This window comes from Macaca mulatta, chromosome 14 (assembly GCF_049350105.2).
Source record: "Macaca mulatta isolate MMU2019108-1 chromosome 14, T2T-MMU8v2.0, whole genome shotgun sequence".
NCBI lineage: Eukaryota > Metazoa > Chordata > Mammalia > Primates > Cercopithecidae > Macaca > Macaca mulatta.
In genome coordinates, this window is record NC_133419.1 from 75816529 (window position 1) to 75840215 (window position 23687).

General features: G+C 46.6%; 1 protein-coding gene, 2 non-coding genes and 1 pseudogene across 6 annotated transcripts; all 4 read left to right on the top strand.

Moving 5' to 3' along the window:
* The first annotated feature begins 391 nt into the window (after positions 1 to 391).
* On the top strand, positions 392 to 23610 carry RPS3 (ribosomal protein S3). Of its 3 annotated transcripts, none has more exon segments than NM_001266290.1 (7): positions 392 to 451; positions 1615 to 1745; positions 2561 to 2654; positions 3253 to 3347; positions 4919 to 5106; positions 5568 to 5764; positions 6811 to 6886. In NM_001266290.1, coding segments are annotated over 6 exon segments (732 nt in total). In that variant the 5' UTR covers positions 392 to 421; the 3' UTR covers positions 5762 to 5764; positions 6811 to 6886.
* LOC114672509 (small nucleolar RNA SNORD15) lies at positions 1315 to 1462 on the top strand. The gene has a single exon (XR_003722915.1). It is a non-coding gene; the product is annotated as a small nucleolar RNA SNORD15 (small nucleolar RNA).
* Positions 5317 to 5462, top strand: LOC114672508 (small nucleolar RNA SNORD15). The gene has a single exon (XR_003722914.1). It is a non-coding gene; the product is annotated as a small nucleolar RNA SNORD15 (small nucleolar RNA).
* LOC695854 (SIN3-HDAC complex-associated factor pseudogene) lies at positions 15508 to 17426 on the top strand (annotated as a pseudogene). The gene has a single exon (XR_010320.5). The product of XR_010320.5 is annotated as an SIN3-HDAC complex-associated factor pseudogene (transcript).
* Positions 23611 to 23687: the final 77 nt, after the last annotated feature.

The window sequence follows — 23687 nt, forward strand, 5'->3', positions numbered from 1 at the left end:
TCTCTATTAAAAAATACAAAAAACTAGCCGGGAGAGGTGGCGGGCGCCTGTAGTCCCAGCTACTCCGAAGGCTGAGGCAGGAGAATGGCGTAAACCCGGGAGGCGGAGCTTGCAGTGAGCTGAGATCCGGCCACTGCACTCCAGCCTGGGCGACAGAGCAAGACTCCGTCTCAAAAAAAAAAAAAAAAGAGAATTGAACTCTAAGATCCTCTGAAGTCTAGCAGTCCTGCTGGTCGAACCCCCTTTACTGTTCCTGCCTACACTCTTCCTTCCCTTGACGCCTTCTTTACGTAAAAACTACATTTCCCATGAGCACCCATAGGCGTCCACGTAGCGCAGCCCTCCGCCGTCGCTCGCGCCCTTTATACTCACTTCCGCCCGCCCGCCACTTCTTTTTCTTTCGGCGGAGCGCGGCGGCAAGATGGCCGTGCAAATTTCCAAGAAGAGGAAGGTGAGCCTCTGGGGACTGGGTTCGGGGAACGACTGCGCCGCGAGGGTCAGGGGCTTCTCGGGTGCCACCGCGAGGCCTGCAGCTCCGTGCCCTGCCCTGGGAAGCGGCTTAGGCTTCCTGGCATTCCCACGGGCCGCGGATGGCGGTGGATTGAGTGAGAGGCCCGAGCCAGGCGGGCGCTGTGTGGCCGGGTAAGGGAGAGACAGGTTTTTCTCTGGTTCCGAGTGAAGCGCAGAGAGATGGGGACCAGGCGCCCCTTCTGTCCCGGAGAAGGCGTTTGTGAGCATTTTTTGGTCAATGGAATTAGTAAACGTGGTATTTTGAGGGCGTGTGTCATTTCCCTCATGTCTTATCCCATGGTTTTGGGAAGGGGAGGCAGCAGTGTATACTTGTCTTCTTACTGGTCGAGTCTGGGTACAGTCTGCTGGTCCCACGACCTCAACATGAAGGGTTACTGACGATTGCTTGCTCCGTCTGAGGACCCCGGGAGGAAGCTGCCTCGGATTTAACGCTTTGTTATTCCATGGGAAAGAACTGTGTAAAAATCATTAGCTTTAAAAATAGACAGTTTGTCATTTCGTATACCTACACTTCGATGTTAAAATTAAATCCACAACTCTTGTGAGTTAGGATTTTCCAGCTCTGTTTACAGTTAAAACCACAGGTACCGTAAGGCCAGATAACATGGCTGGGATTCTTTAGACGGTCCAGGTTGTGTCTGCAAGTGAGAGAGCTTATGTTAAGTCCACTATCTATTCTGTTCCTTCACAGTGACAAGTACAGTGTCTTTGCTGTGCTGAGTGAGGTGTAAATAGGCTATTTTAGAGCAGTTTCTTGTTTTGCATGTGGAACTGTTTTAAACCCTTCGATGAAGAGATGATGACGAGTCTGACTTGGGGGTGTTGCCTTCGCCCAGGTTGCCTACTCTGTGCTGCATTCTGTGGCACAGTTTAAAGGGCCCTGGTTGAAGTAACTTCCTAAAGATGACCTAGAGGCATTTGTCTGAGAAGGGTTGCTGCACTCCTGTTGGAACAAGGGTTTGGAACCATTGGTTGGAGGTATTTAGTTTTGGGGAGGGATGCATTGACTAATAAGACACTGGCTCAGGCGAAAGTGAGCCTACACCGATGTCCTAATTTTGAACTTCGCTTTTTTTGGATTAGTTTGTCGCTGATGGCATCTTCAAAGCTGAACTGAATGAGTTTCTTACTCGGGAGCTGGCTGAAGATGGCTACTCTGGAGTTGAGGTGCGAGTTACACCAACCAGGACAGAAATCATTATCTTAGCCACCAGGTAAAACTCACTTGACTGGCCATCACCTATAATTGTTGTAAATGCTAAGTTGGTTTATTCCTTTTTTTGTGTGTGTGAGACAGAGTCTTGCTCTGTCCCGAAGGCTGGAGTGCAGTGGTGAGATCTCTGCTCACTGCAAGCTCCGCCTCCCAGCTTCCTGCCATTCTCCTGCCTCAGCCTCCTGAGTAGCTGGGACTACAGGGGCCAACCACCATGCCCGGCTAATTTTTTGTATTTTTAGTAGATTCGGGGTTTCACTGTGTTAGCCAGGATGGTCTCAATCTCCTGACCTCGGGATCCGCCCACCTCAGCCTCCCAAAGTGCTGGGATTACAGGCATGAGCCACCGCGCCTGGCTGGTTTGTCCTTTGTGAACTTAAGGGGATAGACAGCCAGTGAGTCTGGGCTTAGTGAATGTAATTGCTTCTTAAAAGCTGGATTTTAAGGCCAGGCATAGGATCGCTTGAGCTCAGGAGTTCAAGACCAGCCTGGGCAACATGCGGAAACCCCCTCTCTAAAAAAGATAAGGTTGTGGTGGTGCACACCTGTGGTCCCAGCTATTCCAGAGGCTGAAGCAGGCGATGGCTTGAGCCCAAGAGGTCCAGGCTGCAGTGAGCCATTGGTGTGATCCAGCCTGGGTGACAGAGAGAGACCCTGTCTCAAAAAAAGCTGCATTTTGAAAATTTAACTTTAGTTTTTGTCAATGAAAATTATATGCTTTGTGGCAGAGATTTTGCTACCACATATATATTGCAAGATTTAAAGTTAAATCTAGCATTTGTGAGAGTCATGAATTGTCACTTTTTCCCCGCCCAGAACACAGAATGTTCTTGGTGAGAAGGGCCGGCGGATTCGGGAACTGACTGCTGTAGTTCAGAAGAGGTTTGGCTTTCCAGAGGGCAGTGTAGAGGTGAGTGATTCTGGCGTATGCCAGAGATAATGGCTCTTCAGAATGATAACTTCTAAAAACTGGGAGACTTTGTTCATTACAAATGGACTGATACAACTTTGTTGAAATTCTCTTAATGAATAATGGGCTTAACTTTGTAAGCCTGTTCTGCTAATGGTTGATAGTTAAAGGATTTTACATTCAACTTGGGTATAGAAATGATGCATATGATGGATTGACTGTCCCCATTGGTGTAGTTGGTATGGCCAAAGGAGCCAGGGTGGGAGGGCAAGGAACCTGCACTGTGTGTAGGTGGTAGAAGTGCTTTAGGAATTGAGGGATACTGAAATTATATGCTGTTTGTGATGGTGTTGTGCAGTCTTTTGGCCTCCGTAGGCCACGTTGGAAGAATTATCTTGGGCCACACTACTGGTAGTGCAAAAAATCACGATGTTCAATTTTTGTTGGGCCACAATCAAAGCCATCTCCTGGGCAGCATGCGACCTCTGGGTTGGGCAAGCTTGGTCTAGAAAGTGATGCTTGTGTGACATGCCAAATTTTCAACTTTCAGTTGAAAACAGTGGTGATGGTAACAGGATGTCCCTTCCTTCCTTTAAAGCTTTATGCTGAAAAGGTGGCCACTAGAGGTCTGTGTGCCATTGCCCAGGCAGAGTCTCTGCGTTACAAACTCCTAGGAGGGCTTGCTGTGCGGAGGTAAGTGTCCTGAGACCTAATAATGGTCATGACCTTTTGTGTGTATCAAAATATATGTCTCCTGTTTGTTGATTAGCAGATGAACTGTTATAAAGTGACAGGATCTGCTAGTCTCCCAGGATTATAGTAAGATACTAAACCATGCCCTCACTGAATTGGCAGACTAGCAAGACTATGAAAGCAGCGAGAACCATAAAGGGTGGTCAGTACTGTAATGGAGAAGTGTTCTGGGTGCTTTGGGAGTTCAACACAAATAGAACTGTCCAAGGAGGGGACCAACTCCTGTTGGTCTTCTCGAGGAGGCTTTACAAAGAGCCCTGTCGGGGAGTGCGGTGGGCAATGAAGAATAATTAGGCCTGTTACTGGGTGTGTGTTATGTATCCCTAGATAGAAGTGCCTTAGTACTTGTGGGATACCATGAAACTTCAGTAGGAATCATTTGGATCTACTTAATGTGTTCACTCTTAAAATGGTACTCTGAAGAGATAAGATAGACCTGATGTGAGAGAGCTTAAAATCTAGACACTTAACCTCTGAGTTGCATGCAGATAGTAATGTGAGGGTGTACTGGTAAGATTTCAACAGGAAGTTCTTTGTGCAGTTTGACTGTATGTAAAGGCATTGAAATGCCTTGCCTAGAGGAATGATAGGAAAACTGTGCTGTAGGAAGGTTGACTGGTAGGGATGGGTAGTGTAGACAAGGCCGTAGGTAAGGACCTAGAAAAGACTGCTTACCTGGTTCGAGTGCCCGCTAGGCGCTTAGAACAATGGTTCTCAGAAGATTAGTGCCAGTCCTAGACCCACCAAATAGGAAACTGGATGTGTGACTCAGCAGTCTGTCTTAGTAACCCCTCCACATGCTAGTTGCACCCATTGAAGCAAGTTAATGTACTTCTGAGCCTGGGATCTACTGTCTTCTAAGGTGGACCATCATACCACCTCTTAGTTGTGGAATGTTAAGTAAGATAATGTGAAAGGGCCTGGAGGTGGCTAGCTCTCCAGTTAGTATCTCGCAGAGTGTAAACTACTGAATGAGTTGGGGGGTAGGGCATATTTTAAAATGTTTTATCAGCATTCTAATAGCAAGGTAGCCAGGATCCTAGGTGGGTTAGCTTTCCTAGTGAATGAGACTTCGGAGGTTGCAGAGTATTACAAGGGACCACAAAGTGGGTAATTGGAGTTTAAAAATGTGGTTCTCAATTTTGATTATACGTGAGAATCACCCAGGGAGCATTTTTAAATACATGTGCCTGTACTTTGCCCATTTAATTGGCCTAGAGTAGGGCCTAGACATCAGGGTTTCTTTTGTTTTTTATTTTAGCCTTCCGAGGTGATTCCAGTATGCAGCCAGAGTTGGAAAGTACATGTTTAGGAGCTTGACATACTTGATGAATATTACCCTAAGATTCCGTGTGATAGGTGTGGAAGAGAATTGGTATCATTGGGGCCAGATTCTGGTCAAATTTATTCTCCATTAAAGGAACATTGAATACTAAGTTTTTGTTTTGTTTTTTAAACTTGGTGGAGGTCCTTGATAATAACACAAGTAGATCTCTTCTTTTCTTCTAAAGGGCCTGCTATGGTGTGCTGCGGTTCATCATGGAGAGCGGGGCCAAAGGCTGCGAGGTCGTGGTGTCTGGGAAACTCCGAGGACAGAGGGCTAAATCCATGAAGTTTGTGGATGGCCTGATGATCCACAGCGGAGACCCTGTTAACTACTACGTTGACACTGCTGTGCGCCATGTGTTGCTCAGACAGGGTGAGCAGCTGAGAGTGCTTGTCAAAGGGCATTTGTGGATAGATTTGGTTTTCCACAGACATCTAAAAATTTGGGGGAGTTTATCATGGAAGCAGCTGGGTATGTTCATATTCCTTGGTATATCGATTACCACATTGATCTGTAAGAATCAAATTGCTGAGACCTGTCAGATCCAAGAGTTGGTTTGTCTTTTTTAGCCATCTGTGTACCCTTCAGTGATGACATGATGACGAGTCAGAAAGGTCACCTCCTGCTCTTGGTCCTTGTCAGTACCATGTTCTGTGGTGCTGTGCGTGAGTTCCTTCTGCAGAAGTGTCCTATTCATTGATTGATTTAGAGGCATTTGTCTGAGAAGGGACCAGACCCAGGAGTGCTTGAGTAAACTGCTTGCTCTCTTTGGTGTTGTGTGATGGGGGCCGGTGAGATCCCAGCTGTGTGCTAACAACTGTGGTGTCCTCTAGGTGTGCTGGGCATCAAGGTGAAGATCATGCTGCCCTGGGACCCAACTGGTAAGATTGGCCCTAAGAAGCCCCTGCCTGACCATGTGAGCATCGTGGAACCCAAAGATGAAATACTGCCTACCACTCCCATCTCAGAACAGAAGGGTGGGAAGCCAGAGCCGCCTGCCATGCCCCAGCCAGTCCCCACAGCATAACAGGTATGTCTGCAGGGGCAGGGGCCTCTTGGGGCAGAATAGGGTCCTTCCTAGTCTTTCTGTTAATACTTGTATCCCACATTCTGGTAAGCATTTGGTGAATAAAAATTGCATTTATTTACTTTATGTGGGAGAATACAAGTTGAAACCTGGGGTCTATTTAACCCTCAGTTCCATTGGGACAGGTGTTTGCCTTTATTTTCAGAAGTTCCTGCTTTCACTCGTGTGTATGAAATGAAATAGTTTTCCCTTATCTTCCCTTATTTGCTCAAGATTTTTTTTTTTTTTTTTGAGACATAGTCTTGTTCTGTCACCCAGGCTAAAGTGCAGTGGCACGATATTGGCTCACTGCAACCTCTGCCTCCCGGGTTCAAGCAATTCTCCTGTCTCAGCCTCCCGAGTAGCTGGAATTATAGGCATCTGCCACCAAGCCCAGCTAATTTTTGTATTTTTAGTAGAGACAGGGTTTCACCATGTTGGCCAGGCTGGTCTCGAACTCCTGACCTCAGGTGAACCACTGTGCTCAGCAGCTATGGTCAACACCTGGGGTTTTTTTGTTTATAGGTGTTGTGTCTCTAGGTCCCTTGTATTTTTTTTTTTTTTTTTTTTTTGAGACGGAGTCTCGCTGTGTCGCAGGGGCTGGAGTGCAGTGGCTGGATCTCAGCTCACTGCAAGCTCCGCCTCCCGGGTTTACGCCATTCTCCTGCCTCAGCCTCCCGAGCAGCTGGGACTACAGGTGCCCGCCACCTCGCCCGGCTAATTTTTTGTATTTTTTAGTAGAGACGGGGTTTCACTGTGTTAGCCAGGATGGTCTCGATCTCCTCACCTCGTGATCCGCCCCTCTCGGCCTCCCAAAGTGCTGGAATTACAGGCTTGAGCCACCACGCCCGGCCGCCTTGTATTTTTTTTTATATATAAAAAAGGACAAACCCTTATGTATTTTGTTAATGTTGCTGCAAACCCTCAATGGGAGTGTGTATCCATTTGGTAAATAAGGAACTTAATAACTCTGGTAAAATTTCTTACTTTTGTGCTTTATTTGGTTTCAGGGTCTCCTTGGCAGCTGTATTCTGGAGTCTGGATGTTGCTCTGTAAAGATCTTTAATAAAATCTGGTACAAAGACACAAGGCCTGAATAGACTGTTTAGTATTCAGACTGAGGGGCACGTTGGCCTCTGGAGCATTACATATCTTCTTGGTACCATACTTGAAGTATTTGCAAGGGCCAGAACTGTAAGACCCAAGCAGAGCTAACCAGAGAGAGATCTTTGTGTGATAGTGAAGACTGATAGCAAGCAAGGCAGCACCTTGATTCGTTGTCCTGTAGTTCAGGGTTATAGGTTTAGAAGAGGGCTGTATTTGAGTTTTTCCTATGCATAAGGCGATCCACGTTGCATATAGAAAGTGAACATAAATGGTCATTATATTTTGTGTCATGCTGTGCTCTAAGTATTCTTTACATATGTACTCGTTAATCAACCTCTCTAAAGTGTAAAGGAAATTTGCTTGTGCCACTGAACTTAAGATTCAGAAGTAAATTTGCCTAAGCAGTATAAAGCTATCATTAGAATCCACATTCCTAAGTTGTGTTCTCTTAGGGGATCATGGAACCAGTCATTGGTACTACAGGCCATTATGTTCTAGAGACCTGTAAAGAACATTTAAATTGTCTCTGATTTTATCTGTCAGTATTTTGAAGTATTTTCTGCCAGTATCTGTATTTTACAAGAAATTGGGCACTATTTTCTCAGGCAAAACTAGTGAGGGACAGGTTGGCTTGAAAATCATACAAGACTGATGATAAATCACAGTCTGGTTGATCACAGAGGGGAATTCCAGGGACAGCTATTATAGTCCTGGAAGGCCAAATCCGGTGGCTGCTTCCTGGTGATGCAGCCTGGCGGGTGAGATAACCCTGGCTCCATAGACCGCTTAGCAGATGCTGTGATTATTTGGTTGTCTTCTCAATTAGACTGAGCTGCACATGGTAAGGGCTTAATATTTGAGGTAATTATGTAGGGCGCACACTCACAAGTTATCTGCCCCCTTCCCTTTCTGACTCATAAATGGGTCACCTTAACAATTTAAGTGTACACTTCTATAGTGATATCCCTCTGTCCGAGGGTTTTGCATCTGGATTCAACCAACTTTGGATCAAAAATAATCAAAGGATGGTTGTGTCTACTGAACGTGTAGACTTGTTTTCAAAATATTTTCTTATGTTGTCACTTTCTTGTACACTGCAGTGTAACAGCTGTCTGTAGCATGCACATTAGATATTAAAAGTAATCCAGTGAAGATTTAAAGTCTTAAGGATGTGCCTAGGTTATCTTAGGTGTAAATACTCTACCATTTTGTATAAGGAATTTGAGCATCTGGAGATTTTGGTATTTGAAGGGGGTCATGGAACCAATCATTGGTACTGCAGGAAGACTGCTGTATATTCTTATTCTGCATCAATCTCCAGAACTTCATCTTGCAGATGTGCTGCCCCTCCCTCACCTTGTTGAAAGAGACTTGGATGGTTATACAGATTCCTGTCTTTTTTTTTTTTTGAGGTGGAGTTTTTCTCGTCTACCAGGCTGGAATGCAGTGGTGCTATATCAGCTTACTGCAACCTCTGCCTCCCAGGTTCAAGTGATTCTCCAGCCTCAGCCTCCCGACTAGCTGGGATTACAGGCACCCGTCACCATGTCCAGCTAATTTTTGTATTTTTAGTAGAGATGGGGTTTCCCCATATTGGCCAGACTGGTCTCAACTCACCTCAAGTGAGGCCAAGCACCTCGGCCTTCCAGAGTGCTGGAATTATAGGCATGAGCCACTGCACAGCCAGTTGAACTTATTTGAACATCTGCAAATCATTAAGTACTGGAAACAGGTTAAGACTGTACTGCCCTGTACTTTAGATTAGGTGATCTTTTAAATTCCTCATGAGTTTTCTTGAGTCCACTTGGAAGTTCAGCCGGTAGGAGAAGGTAGTGCTGTTAATTCCCACTAGGTGTTGCTGTTAACAAAGGAAATGTGCAGTAAGAGTAATAGCTTAAGGAGAAAGAAAGAAACATAATGAATTGTGACAGAAAAGTATGTAGATTATTAGCATATAGATTACTGAATTTTTTTTTTTTTTTTTTTTTTTGAGACGGAGTCTCGCTCTGTCACCCAGGCTGGAGTGCAGTGGCCGGATCTCAGCTCACTGCAAGCTCCGCCTCCCGGGTTCACGCCATTCTCCTGCCTCAGCCTCCCGAGTAGCTGGGACTACAGGCGCCTGCCACCTCGCCCGGCTAAGTTTTTGTATTTTTAGTAGAGACGGGGTTTCACTGTGTTACCCAGGATGGTCTCGATCTCCTGACCTCGTGATCCGCCGGTCTCGGCCTCCCAAAGTGCTGGGATTACAGGCTTGAGCCACCGCGCCCGGCCAGATTACTGAATTATTTAGGAGAAAGTGCTGTTAATTACCACTAGGTGGTGCTGTGATAAAGGCAATGTGCAGTAGGAGTAACAGCTTAGAAATAAAAATTGTGACAAAAATATGAAGATTATTAGTGTATAGATTACTGAATTATCAAAGTGAACACCTCTGTGTAACCATTTAAAAATACCAAAATGTGTCTGGCTGTGGTGACTCACACCTGTAATCCCAGCACTTTGGGAGGCCACGGCAGGTGGATCACTTGAGCCCAGAAGTTCCAGGCCAGCCTGGACAACATGGTGAAACCCTGTCTCTATGAAGAGATTTTAAAAATTTGCCAGATATGGAGGCTGAGGTGAGAGGATGGCTTGATCCTGGGAGGTGGAGGTTGGCAGTGAGCCATAATTGTGCCACCACACTCCATCCCTGTCTAAAAAAAAAAAAAAAAGACCCCCAGATTTGCCCCCTTCCTTGTATCTAAGAAGGAGGCCAGGTGCAGTTGCTCATGCCTGTAATCTTTAGGAGGCTGAATGGGAGGGTTTTTTTTTTTTCTTTTTGAGACAGTCTTACTCTGTCACCCAGGCTGGAGTGCAGTGGCACAATCTCGGCTAACTACAGCCTCAGCCTCCCAAGTAGCTGTGATTATAGATGCCCGCCATCATGCCTGGCCAATTTTTGTATTTTTAGTAGAGGCGGGGTTTCACCATGTTGGCCAGGCTGGTCTCGAACTCCTGACCTCAAGTGATCCGCCTCCCAAAGTACTGGGATTACAGGCATGAGCCACTGTACCCAGCCTAGTCTTTTACATCTTTTTCAGAAAATGACATAAGACAAACGTAGAGCTCAGGTGAGCACTTGGTAACTAGAGTATTTGAGACAGGGTCTGGCTCTATTGCCCAGGCTGGAGTGCAGTGGCAGTGGCACAGTTTCACTGCAAACTACCTCCTGAGCTCAAGCCATCCTCCCACTTCAACCTCCCAGGTAGCTGGGACTATAGGCACGTGCCACCACCTCTGGCTAATTTATATTTTTTTTAGTAGAGATGGGGTTTCACCATGTTGCCCAGTCTGGTTTCAAACTCTTGACCTCGAGTGATCTGCCTGCCTTGGCCTCCCAAAGTGCTGGGAATACAGGTATGAGCCTCTGTGCTTGGCATTTACCTTGATTTTTAAAGTAATTGCCTCCCTAGACAGTATAATAAAAAGTACTAGCAAGTATTTTTATTTTATTTTTGAGTCTTGTTCTATCACCCAGGCTGGAGTGCAGCGGCGTGAGCTCAGCTCACTACAAGCTCCGCCTCCCGGTTCACGCCATTCTCCTGCCTCAGACTCCGGAGTAGCTGGGACTACAGGCGCCCGCCACCACGCCTGGCTAATTTTTTTGTATTTTTAGTAAAGACAGAGTTTCACTGTGTTAGCCAGGGTGGTCTCGATATCCTGACCTCGTGATCTGTCTCGGCCTCCTCCAAAGTGCTGGGATTACAGGCGTGAGCCACCGCGCCTGGCCTGTATTTTTAAAACTTAATACGTCTTGGCCGGGCGTGGTGGCTCATGCCTGTAATCCAGGAGTTTGAGACCAGCCTGGCCAACATGGTGAAACCCCATCTCTACTAAAAATATAAAAATTGGCCAGGCGTGGTGGCAGGCATCTGTAATCGCAGCTACTTGTGAGGCTGAGGTTGCAGTGAGCCGAGATTGTGCCACTACACATTATGCTTGAACTCAGGAGGCAGAGGTTGCAGTGAGCCAAGATCCTCCAGCTTGGAGGACAGAGTAAGACTCTCTCAAAAACAAAACAAAACTTGGTATATCTTCTTTTTTTTTTTTTTTTTTTTTTAAGACGGAGTCTCACTCTTGCCTAGGCTGGAGTGCAGTGGTGCGATCTCAGCTTACTGCAACCTCTGCCTCCTGGGTTCAAGCAATTCTCCTGCCTCAGCCACAGGAGTCCTGTTCAGTAGAGGAGTTTAGTGGTTCCCTGAACTTAGCTGCTATTGGAGAAGGTGGGAAGACCTCTGAGGTAATTCTTAAAGGCCTTGTGGCTCTTGGTGAAGCAGTCTGACATTGTCAGTGTCCTGTAGCAACAACCATTCAGCCTTAGGTGGTGCTGAACACAGCCAGAGATCTTAGCTTGTAATCTGTAGATACAAGTAGCAAGTAGTGAAAGTAGATAGAATCCTGCTGCAGTAGTGGTCATGGCCCCACCCTCAGGGCTGCAAAAGGCTTCCAGTTAAATATCCAGGTGAAGCCCATCTACAGCACCCTTGAAGGAAAGGCCAAACAAGGACTCACCTTTTCCTCTGTGCTTTTGTACCTGGCTGTTTTTTTTTTTTTTTTTTTTTTTTTTTTTTTTGAGACGGAGTCTCGCTCTGCCGCCCAGGCTGGAGTGCAGTGGCCGGATCTCAGCTCACTGCAAGCTCCGCCTCCCGGGTTCACGCCATTCTCCTGCCTCAGCCTCCCGAGTAGCTGGGACTACAAGCGCCCGCCACCACGCCTGGCTAGTTTTTTGTATTTTTTAGTAGAGACGGGGTTTCACCGTGTTAGACAGGATGGTCTCGATCTCCTGACCTCGTGATCCGCTTGTCTCGGCCTCCCAAAGTGCTGGGATTACAGGCTTGAGCCACCGCGCCCGGCCGTGTACCTGGCTGTTTACACTGCTTGCACCCTTGTGACTGACTCCAGTAGAACTCAGTTGAAATTTGCCTTTGTGAAGTCTTCCCTGATCTGGCTTTTGCTGTTATGGCCTGATTTATGTCCCCCCAAATTGTGATGTTGAAGCCCTAACCTCCAGCACGACTATTTGGAGATAGGGCCTTTAAGGAGGTATTGTGGCACTGGCTTGGCTCTTGTCATGGACTCTATTGCCTTTCCTGGCTGGACCTCTCTGCAACTCCATCTTTCCTACTTCCACAGTTGGGGCTTGATGAATGAGGAGAGATTTGCTTACTTATAGCTCTCCTGAATGTTCTTCAAGCCAAGGCTATCACTACTTCCCTCTGTTCCTTTCCAGTTGAAAATAGGGTTTGGAAGAAGAGGGCAAGAAGAGGCATTGAACATGCAGATGGGGGTACATACTGCCCTCAGGGACTCCTGCCACCACCCATCACACTGCCAGCTCTCCCATCCTCCACCCCATCAGTGATCCCAAAGTAATTGGATGTTCTCTGCAGGAGACTAGGAGGCTCAGACCAAAGGAGCCAAGGCTGAGGGCCAGGGGTCACAGGAAAGCTCGAGAGTCATTTTCTTTCTGTCAGGGCTTCAGATATAAAATCTGATTACCAGTGAAATAAAGATGACACTAGTCTATGTGTTTTTATTTTTATTTTATTTTTCCTGAGACAGAGTCTCACGCTATTGCCCAGGCTGGAGTGCAGTGGCGTGATCTCAGCTCACTGCAACCTCTGCCTCCCAGGCAAGTGATTCTTGTGCCTCAGCCTCAAGAGGCTGTATGAGGCACACGCCACCATACCCAGTTAGTTTTTGTAATTTTTTGTAGAGATGGGGTTTCACCATGTTAGCCAGGCTGGTCTTGAACTCCTGGCCTCAAGTGATCCGCCCGCCTCAGCCTCCCAGAGTGCTGGGATTACAGGCATGAGCCACCATGCCCATCCTGTTTTTATTTTAACTTGTGAAAATTACATGTGTTCCAAATAATATTTTAAAACAAGTTAGTCTATTCATAAACATGGTAAAAATTCTAGAGTACAGAAAAGAACCCCTCTCCCACTGCTGAGCTCACCCTCTGCAGAGGCGCTCTCCACTGTTTCTTGTATATATTTTTTTGAGACGGAGTCTCCCTCTGTCACCCAGGCAGGAGTGTAGTGGTGTGATCTCAGCTCACCGTAGGCTCCGCCTCCCGGCTTCACACCATTCTGCCTCAGCCTCCTGAGTAGCTGGGACTGCAGGTGCCCGCCACCAGGCCTGGCTAATTTTTTGTATTTTTAGTAGAGATGGGGTTTCACCATATTAGCCAGGATGGTCTCAATCTCCTGACCTTGTGATCTGCCCATCGGCCTTCCAAAGTGCTGTAAAGTGCTGGAATTAACAGGCGTGAGCCACCGCGCCCGGCCTTTCTTGTATATTCTTAAAGAGAGACACTCCATGTATACACAACTGAGTGTGTGTGTATTTTTATCTTTTCCCAGATGCTATTACCTTAAGTATGACAATACTGGCAGCTTAATGCATAATTTGTTCAGAAGCCATTTTAGAAAGAGGCCTGCCCCCTCAGGGTAACCTCATCACAACAGGATTTTAGAGAAGACTGCCACATTGGAGGCAAGAACCCTCTGAGCTGGATGCTGTCCACAGCACGTTAGGTATTGTATCTGCAAGCAAAAGGAGAAACTGGCTAACAAGCAGCACAGAACTTTATTGGAAGGATCTCAGGTAACTCAGAATCTATGAGAAGCCTGGAAAACTCAGCTCTGAAATGAGATCTAGGGAGGCTGACATGAGGGAACACAGCCAAGGTTATGACTGAAAAGCAGTCTGGTCTAGGATGTCATCACCAGACTCTCCCAGTGAATGATTTTTCACCTGTCCCTTTTTCTTTGTGTCACTGTGAGGTTTAAAGTTGTGGGTGAGAGCATCTGATTGGCCAAGCCTGGTGTCTGACCCAGCTGTTGAAAAAGATAGCTTTGGCTTCTACAGTGGAAATGAGGCCCAGCCCAGTGCCTTACTCCATGCACTTCTCCCCCAACTAGGTAAGGTGTTGATGCTTTGTGGCATTGTGAAATTGTCCTTGAAACCCACTGGTAGAAATATGGCTATTGGCAACATGGAGACAAGGGCTGACGCCTTTCATTGACTTCTCATCAAAGGTTACTGTTGGCTAGGCGCGGTGGCTCACGTCTGTAATCCCAGCACTTCAGGAGGCCGAGGTGGGCGGATCACGAGGTCAGGAAATCGAGACCATCCTGGCTGACAGGGTGAAACCCTTTCTCTACTAAAAATACAAAAAATTAGCCGGGTGTGGTGGTGGGCGCCTGTAGTCCCAGCTACTCCAGAGGCTGAAGCAGGAGAATGGCGTGAAGCCAGGAGATGGAGCTTGCAGTGAGCTGAGATGGCCGTCTCAAAAAAAAAAAAAAAAAGGTTACTGTCAGGCTCTGAGGAGTTAGGCTCTAGTCTTGAGGTTTCCTGGCAGCTGGTGACAGACTGGGAGCTGGGAGCTGCTTAACTGATGAGCTTGCCCATCAGTCAAAGAGAACACCTGCTAGTAATGTGAGCTCTTGGGGATAGACCCAAAGGGTGAGCCAGAGTCAGGGATGGAACCACCACCGTTAGCGTAGAGAACCAGGAGAAGCACAATGTATGTGAGAGGACAGTGGATAAAGGGTTTTTTGGGGGTCCACTCCCAGACAGAATCTGGGCTGGCAAGGCTGCTGAAGCCCACAGCGTAATGTGATACTCTGGAGCCTGCTACCTGCATCTGTGACCTCACCCCCAAGGGGAGGTCCAAGAAATTTCAGCCACAGACCCCACCCAGCTCACCACCTCCAGTCAGCCATGCTCCACACTGTTACCTGGGAAATGAAGCAAAGGCTATGAGTATCTCAGTGCTGCTGTGGTGGTGAGGCGAGTGGGAACACCTTCCTCTGCAGTGCTTTTACTAAGGAGACTTGAGATGTGGGGAGAAGCTGAGCATTGCAATCAGAGACCTGGGATCAAATTCTGGCACCAGCACTGATTCATTGAGTGGGTGACCTTGGACCTTTCTGATCCTCAGTTATCTCATAGGGCTGTTGTGGGAATTAAAGGAGATGTAACTATTAATACGTGTTTCTGTGTTTCTTCTCTAGTGTTTATCATCTAGTATATTACCTCTGTTTGGAGACGTTATAACAGCTAAGAGCCCAGCTATGGCGGAGTGTGGTGGCTCACACCAGCACTTTGAGAGGCCTAGGCTGGTGGATCAGTAGAGGCCAGAAGTTCGAAAACAGCCTGGCCAACATGGTGAAACCCCATCTCTACTAAAAATACAAAATTTAGCTGGGCACGGTGGCTCACGCCTGTAATCCAAGCACGTTGGGAGGCCGAGGCAGGTGGATCACGAGGTCAGGAGTTCAAGACCAGCCTGGCCAAGATGGTGAAACCCCATCTCTACTAAAAATACAAAAATTAGCCGGGTGTGGTGGTGGGCGCCTGTAATCCCAGCTACTCGGAAGGCTGAGGCAGGAGAATCTCTTGAACCCGGGAGGCGGAGCTTGTGGTGAGCCGATACTGTGCCACTGCACTCCAGCCTGGGCGACAGAGCGAGACTCCGTCTCAAAAAAAAACAAAAAAAAAGGAAAGCGGAATCTACACCTTGGCCAGCGGTAGCAACTGCAGAACTGCAGGAGACAATCTTTCTAGACAAGGCAGTTGAGGAGGAGGGAGTGCTTGAGGGGGACTGTCCTGGCGTGCACTCCGCACCTCGGGGACGTTATTGAGTGTGGAACGGCTGCTTTTGGAAGACTATTGCCCAGAGGAAAAGATGTTTAGTTTTCACAAGCCAAAGATGTACCGAAGTATAGAGGGCTGCTGTATTTGCAGAGCTAAGTCCTCCAGTTCTCAATTCACTGACAGTAAACACTATGAAAAGGACTTCCAGAGCTGTTTTGGATTGCATGAGACTCGTTCAGGAGACATCTGCAATGCCTGTGTCCTGCTTGTGAAAAGATGGAAGAAGTTGCCAGCAGGATCAAAAAAAAAACTGGAATCATGTGGTAGATGTAAGGGCTGGACCCAGTCTAAAGACTACATTGAAACCAAAGAAAGTGAAAACTCTATCTGGGAACAGGATAAAAAGCAACCAGATCAGTAAACTGCAGAAGGAATTTAAACGTCATAATTCTGATGCTCACAGTACCACCTCAAGTGCCTCCCCAGCTGAATCTCCTTGTTACAGTAACCAGTCAGATGACGGCTCAGATACAGAGATGGCTTCTGGTTCTAATAGAACACCAGTTTTTTCCTTTTTAGATCTCACATACTGGAAAAGACAGAAGATATGTTGTGGGATCATCTATAAAGGCCGTTTTGGGAAAGTCCTCATTGACACACATCTCTTCAAGCCTTGCTGCAGCAATAAGAAAGCAGCTGCCGAGAAGCCAGAGGAGCAGGGGCCAGAGCCCCTGCCCATCTCCACTCAGGAGTGGTGACAGGTTTTTATGTAGAAGGGGAACAAAAAAAAAAAAAAATCTAAATTTTGAAAAGACCACAAAGCAACAAACTGACCCTCTGTTTTGTTTTTGTTTTTTTTTTTTTTTTGAGATGGAGTCTTGCTCTTGTTGCCTAGGCTGGAGTGCAGTGGCGTGATCTTAGCTCACTGCAACTTCCGCCTCCCGGGTTCAAGTGATTCTCCTGCCTCAGCCTCCCAAGTAACTGGGTTTATAGGTGCCCACCACCAGACCCAGCTAATTTTTTAGTTTTTGTAGAGATGGGGTTTCACCACGTTGGCCAGGCTGGTCTCAAATGACCCTCCTAGTTTTAACTTGGATATCTGCTATTCTGCCAAAAGACAATTTCTAGAGTAGTTTTGAATGGGTTGATTTCCCCCAGTCCCACAAACTCTGAAGCCAATGTCTAGCTTACTAAAAAAAGAGTTGTACGTAATATTTAAGATGCTGAGTATTTCATAGGAAAGCTGAATGCTGCTGTAAAGTGCTCTTTAAGTCTTTTTTTTTTTCTTTTAATCCCCTTCTAATGAATGAAACTAGGGGAATTTCAGGGGACAGAGATGGGATTTGTTGTATGATAAACTGTATGTAGTTTTTAGTCTTTCTGTATTGAGAAGCAGTGGTTGGGGCATTTTTTAAGATGGCTGGCTACTCTTGTTTTCCCTCACGATAATACATTTGTCATAACTCAGTAACATGGACTTGCCCCTAGAGGTAGTTGTTGATAATTCTGAAATATTAAGGTCTTGCCAAGCTTCTGATGATTCAAACCTGTACTACTGATTATTAAGCAGGACAGATTGAGCTTTCTGTTGCAAATACCTTGGAGGAGAAAGTAATTTCTAAATATACAGAGGTAACTTGACTATATATGTTGCATCCTGTGCCTCCCTTCATATTAATATTTGATAAATATTTTAATTTATGTAAAACTTCTAAAGCAGAATCAAAAGCTCCTCTTTGGGAAATGGCAGGTCTTTAGGACAGGCGAGACCCCGTATGAATAGTACCAAAGCATTACCGCATGGTAGAGAGCACACTCTATTAAAAATGTTAAGCTATCTGAAAAATAAAATGTGCAAGTCTTCAGGATGGCACAAAACAAAGGTTAATGCTTCTTGGGGCACATTTCTTAGAGGGCTTGTTGAGTGTGTACATATAATTGACTTTTGTTTGTGTTACATGACTTTGATGACCATTGAAAATCTGCACAATTCAGTTTCAGCTCTGGATTACTTCCGTTGACCTTTGTGAAGGTTTTTATCTGTGTAGAATGGGTGTTTGACTTGTTTTAGCCTATTAAGTTTTTATTTTCTTTCACTCTGTATTAAAAGTAAAATTTACTAAAAGAAAAAAAAAAATTTAGCCGGGAGTGGTGTGGTGGCATATGCCTGTAATCCCAGCTACTCGGGAGGCTGAGGCATGAGAATTGCTTGAACCCAGGAGGCAGAGGTTGCAGTGAGTCGAGATCGTGCCACTGTACTCCAGCCTGGGTGACAGAGCGATACTTTGTCAAAAAAAAAAAAGACATCAACACTCATTGTGGAAAATTTGGACAACAAAGGAAAACATGGCTAAGAGAAAAATAAAAAAGAGCCCAGCTCTTCAAGCTGGACAGTTTGGATTCAGCACCAGGTATACAACTTAGCAGTATGGGCCCCAGCACATCAGTTACCTCCCTGTGCCTCCCTTTGGTCATCTGCATGTAGAGTGCTTAACACAATGCCTGACCTATCACAGCAAGTGCCCAATTAGTGCTAGCTGTTACTATTACCACTACTTAAGCATATCCTCTTGGATTTTAATAGCTAAATTCATGATATTGGATTCTCCCCATCCCAACTATATGTACCCTGACCACAGGTGCCATGCTTTCTGCTTCTACTGAAAGGTGGGCATAGCTGGGCAGATAATCATCCCCATTTTACAATGGTGAATTTGGCCTTTTACTGTGTGCCTTGTTCCATTTTCCATCTTGATTATTTCTAATTTTTTTTGTTTGTTTGAGGTGAAGTCTCATTCTGTCACCTAGGCTGGAGTGCAGTGGCATGATCTCGGCTCACTGCAACCTTCGCCTTCTGGGTTCAAGTGATTCTCATGCCTCAGCCTCCCGAGTAGCTGGGATTACAGGTATGCACTAGCACACCTGGCTAATTTTTGTATTTTTAGTAGAGACGGGGTTTCACCATGTTGGCCAGGCTTGTTTTGAACTCCCAACCTCTGGTGATCCGCCCACCTCGGGCTCCCAAAGTGCTGGGATTACAGGCATCCATCTAGTGATTATTTCTGATATCTGATGTTGCTGTGTATAAATGCAGCTGTTGTATTTCAAAGTAGGGCCTGCCAACATGAGACAGGAAAACATTGAAGTATCGTAGAGAGTTAATAGTTTCAACCTCAGAGATTGTTTTTCTTACTGTTCTCCTCAGGGACATTAGAGTTTGATAATGTTTTATCTACCAAACCATTCTCTCTTTTTTTTTTTTTTGTCCTTATAATACCCAGATTGGTATGACTCTCTGTTATTAACCAAAGCTACATTTATAGCGTAAGCATGACCATGGTGAGAAGATAATTGTTATATGCCCTGAGCTTTCTGTAAACATTTAATCTCCTGACATCCCTTATAGTGGACACATTTCATTACTAACTTCATTTTACAAGTTTAACCCATGCAGTACATCTTAGGGGGAGTTGTTGATTTTTCTTAGGCTTTAAGAAATATTGGCAGGGTATGGTGGCTCACATCTGTTATCCCAGCACTTTGGGGGGCCAAAACGGGAGAATCCTTTGAGCTCAGGGGTTCAAGATCAACCTGGGCAACATAGCCAGACTACATCTCTAAAAAAATTTAGGCCGGGCATGGTTGCTCACGCCTGTAATCCCTGTACTTTGGGAGGCTGAGCCAGGCAGATCACGAGGTCAGGAGATTGAGACCATCCTGGCTAACAAGGTGAAACCCTGTCTCTACTAAAAATACAAAAAAAAATAGCTGGGCATGGTGGCGGGCACCTGTAGTCCCAGCTAGTTGGGGGACTGAGGCAGGAGAATGGCGTGAACCCGGGAGGCAGAAGTTACAGTGGGCCGAGATCGCGCCACTGCACTCCAGCCTTGGCGACAGAGCGAGACTCCATCACATACACACACACACAAATTTAAAGACTAGTCAGACTTGGTGGCACATGCCTGTAGTCTCAGCTACTGGGAGGCTGAGGTGGGAGGATCACTTGAGCCTGGGAGGTGAGAAACATTGGCTGGTCTCCTGGCCCCTTCCCAGAGCCACAGCCCCAGGCCCTTGCTTTCTGAGGTGCTGCTTGTCCCAGGGGACTCAACTGCTGATGGTGTGCCCCAGCTGCTGATGGTGTGCCCCAGCTGCAGGATATTGCCACCGGAAAGTACACCTGTAAGGGGATGCTGGGGTCTTGGGAAGGAAGGTGACTGTTAACCTATGGAGATCAGCTTACTGTATGAGCATTGGCCAAAATGACCCTGCTGCCCAGCCTCGGCCCAGATCAAGATCTAGAGGCCAGGAAGGAAGTGGGCCTACCTCCCCACTGTGCCATGCAACTGGTCAGATATAAGAGGTGGAGATACGGGCTCCACCCCTCCAGGACCACCAGCAACCAGGGTGTTTGCAGCCTGGTTTTCCACAAGTCTGCCCCACCCCTAAGGCCACACAGCTGAAGCTTTGGCTCTGCTTTCTTGCTTTCATTCCAGGGATGGGCAGGCTGCCATTGGGCCACCTGCTGCCCCTGGCCCCAGACTCTCTGGGTAGGTGGCCATGTGATCCAGCTGGCAGGACCACCCCACCCATTTCAGTGTCCTAATTCTTACTTTGTTATGCCATTGTGGCAATCTGGTGGTAAATATAACCTTTTGACAGAGTTTTTGAACTGCCTGGAACCCAAGATCCTAAACATTTTTTAACCGTATTTGGGTTATCTTTTATTTTGGTTTTTATCCCCAATGGAGAAAAATCAATATGGAAAAAAGTTATTTTAAAATACACGATGAGTGGCAGCAGTGGTGGTAGGGGAAAAAAAGGTTAAAAAATTTTTTTAAATAAAAAATAAAATACAGGATGAAGTGAATTAAAAGATTTGTTTAATGTACTTCAAGGATAATATTTGTGTCTGCAAAATTTGAGAATAAATTGGTCTCGAATTAAAAAAAAAAATTTAGAATGTCAAGATCCTAACTTCCAATTTGAGAACAAGTAACATGAGTCTGTGGATTGGAATGACTTATGTGATCCCAAACCCTCATTTTCACAAAGAAGTAGATGGAGGCCCAGTAGCTTTGAAATTCAAATGAAGCCATGCCTCTGCTGCCTAGTCCAGTGCTTGTGCTAACTACTCAGCCTGCCCAGGTACAACTGGGTCTCTGTCCACAGAGCAGGGAGTCCACTGTGATGTATGCATCCTGCCCTCACTGGCAGGCCATTGACTACAACTGCAGCCAGCCAATTCTCAACAGCCCTTAGTGTGGTGAGCAGGAGAGCTCGGCGCTTTGAGCCCTCAGTTGCCTGGAGAGAAGGTAGAGCTGGCCTTTAATTAAGGACTTTTTTGCTTTTTAGAGGGAGCTTCCGGGGAAGCATAGCACAGCAATAGGGCCACTTTCCTGCCAGAGGGGGTGGGTGCCAAAGGAGGTGGATCTTTTGCTCACTGGTTTACCCTCAACATACCAGGAAGAATAGTCATCCTGATTCACTGTTTGGTTCAGGTTTTTATCACACAGTATTGTGTGATAAGTAACCACTGTTTGGTGATTACTCTGACTCGGTGTGGTGGCTTATGCCTGTAATTCCAGCACTTTGGGTGGGAGGCCAAGGCGGGTGGATCACCTGAGGTCAGGAGTTCGAGACTAGCCTGACCAACATGGTGAAACCCCATCTCTACTAAAAATACAAAAATTAGCTAGGCATGGTGGTGTGCACCTGTAATCCCAGCTACTAGGGAGGCCGAGGCGGAAGAATCGCTTGAACCCAGGAGGTGGAGGTTATGGTGAGCTGAGATTGCGCCACTGCACTCCAGCCTGGGCAACAGAGTGAGACTCTTTCTCAAAACAAACAAAAAATGAAAATCTAATATATCCATATGGTAATGAATGTTTCCTTTTATTTTGTTTTTATTTTTATTTTTTATTTTTGAGATCGAGTCTCACTCTTTGCCCAGGCTGGAGTACAGTGACACAACCTAGGCTCACTGCAACCTCCACCTCCTAGGTTCAAGCAATTCCTCTGCCTCAGTCTCCCCAGTAGCTGGGACTACAGGCATGCACCACCATGCCCAGCTAATTTCTGTATTTTTAGTAGAGATGAGGTTTTGCCTTGTTAGCCAGGCTAGTCTTGAACTCCTAATCTCAGGTGATGCACCCACCTCGGCCTCCCAAAGTGCTGGGTTTATATTGTTGTTTTATTTTATTTTTTAAATCTTGTTCTTTGGAAGAGCATTAAGAATAGTCATAAAATGACTAGTCTCCATGCTGGGGGAGGCAGCATGGAGAGAGCTGGCTTCAGAGATAGCTGGGCCCAGGTCTGAATCCTGGCTCTGCCGCCACTCTCCAGCCCAATGACTTTAGTCACTTCACCTCACAAGGCTGAGTCTCTGTTTCCTTATTTGTGAGGGGGCAGGTGGGCGGCAATAGTGCCTGCCTTACACTATTACACGATTTGGTGTAGTCAGTGGGAAGCCTTGTTCCAGGCACTGGAGGACACAGGTGAAACTGACACCTTTCCTGCCTCAAGGGCCATCCTATGGGTGTGTCAGGGGAGACTACACAGGTCACATAAAAGACCTGCCATGTGCCTGGTGATAGAGGAGGGCAACTCTGGGGTTGAGGTTATAAGGTGGGCCTGGGCAGACAAAGCAGGAGAAGGTATGTGCACGAAAGCGCACTGGAGGTATAGTCAGCTTGGGGGAAATGGGGCGCCCTGCCTGGCATGTGGAAAGGGTTCAGTCAGCTATGATGCCCATATGTTTGGGAGGAGTGTGCCCTGGATCTGCCCCTATTTTTTCCCTGGGTGGGCCAGTGATACGGTGCCTTCTTTGCTTTGTCCTGAGCATTCCCCTTGGGGTGGGCACAGGCAGACTCAGTGTCCCCACTCCCCTCCCTCTGCTGCCATTATCAGCTGTGTCCAGATGGTCACAGGCTCCCTAATCTGGGATAATCAGTGGGTCAGAGCTCAGCTGGGACCCGGGCCTTTATGCCTGCTGTGATGGGCCGGCCCCAGCTGGAGAGACCCTGTAGACAGGGCCCTGGGGCTTTGGAAGATGGGGTAGGATGTGGGGCTGGCTCTGTGCTGGAGGGAGATGCAAGAAGCAGATGATCGCTCTTCTTCCAAAGGCAATCTGAGTACAAATGAGAGGGAGCCCGCAGCTGGGGCCTGGCCAGCTCCTCCAGGCCTCACAGCGATACGCACAGAGCCTCACAGAATCTGCCTATTGCATCTTTTGTTCCCTTTCTCTCCCTCTCTGAGCTCACCCCTCCCTACCCAGCAGTTTGTTGCTGCCCCTAGAGCCCCAGGCTTATGACATCAGTGGCTTGTGCCCCCATTGACGTTGGACACCTAACAGGTTCAGGTGCAGAGCCAGGGTGACTGACTTCTCAGGGGCCCATGGCTATGATGCCCCCACCCTGGGCCTGCAGTTTGCTGTGAGCCTCCACTCCGTGGTTGTTCAGGGATCCATAACTGTTTTTGTTTTGTTTCAGCCTCTTCCATGAATGTGGGGGGGGCCTGCTTGTCTCCGGCTCCTAGCAGTGAGTGCTGATAATCTCAAATTTAAGGATGGTAACTTCGTCTCGGAGGAGCGTGGGAAAGGATGTGTTTAGGAACAGACACAGGCCTACAGAGTTGTTTGTAACCATCTCTTTCTAAGTGGTGGGAAACAGACATTTTATTATTCTTTAACTGTTTATATATATAGTGTGTTTTTTATGCATGAAATATAGTTTTTTAAAATGCTCACACTACTATTTTGAAAGTAAGTGAGGTAATGTATGTGTCAAAACCTAATACCCAAAGCGATCATAGTAAGAGGTGGGGCCTTTGGGAAGGCATTAAATTGCTTAGGGAATGAGGGTGGAACCCTCATGAATGGGATTAGAGCCTTATAGAAGAGGTCGGAAGGAGCTGCCTGGCCTCCCTCTCACATGTGGAGACTCAGCAAGAAAATATTATTTAGGAAGCAGAGAGCCCTCACCAAACACCAGATCTGCTGGCCACTTGATCTTGCACTTCCCAGCCTTGAGAAGTATGAGAGATAAATTTCTGTTGTCTATAAATCACCCAGTCTAAGGTGTTTTGTGATAATAGCCCAAACAGATATAAAAGTGCTTCATCAAGAGTAAACACAGGGAGC

Bases quoted from the DNA above. Each gene is read 5' to 3' on its own strand.
- RPS3 (XM_077960387.1), top strand. From the start codon at position 422: ATGGCCGTGCAAATTTCCAAGAAGAGGAAG. The intron at 1,746-2,560 runs GTAAAACTCACT...TTCCCCGCCCAG, and splicing joins ATCATTATCTTAGCCACCAG to AACACAGAATGTTCTTGGTG. The intron at 5,107-5,567 runs GTGAGCAGCTGA...GGTGTCCTCTAG, and splicing joins CCATGTGTTGCTCAGACAGG to GTGTGCTGGGCATCAAGGTG.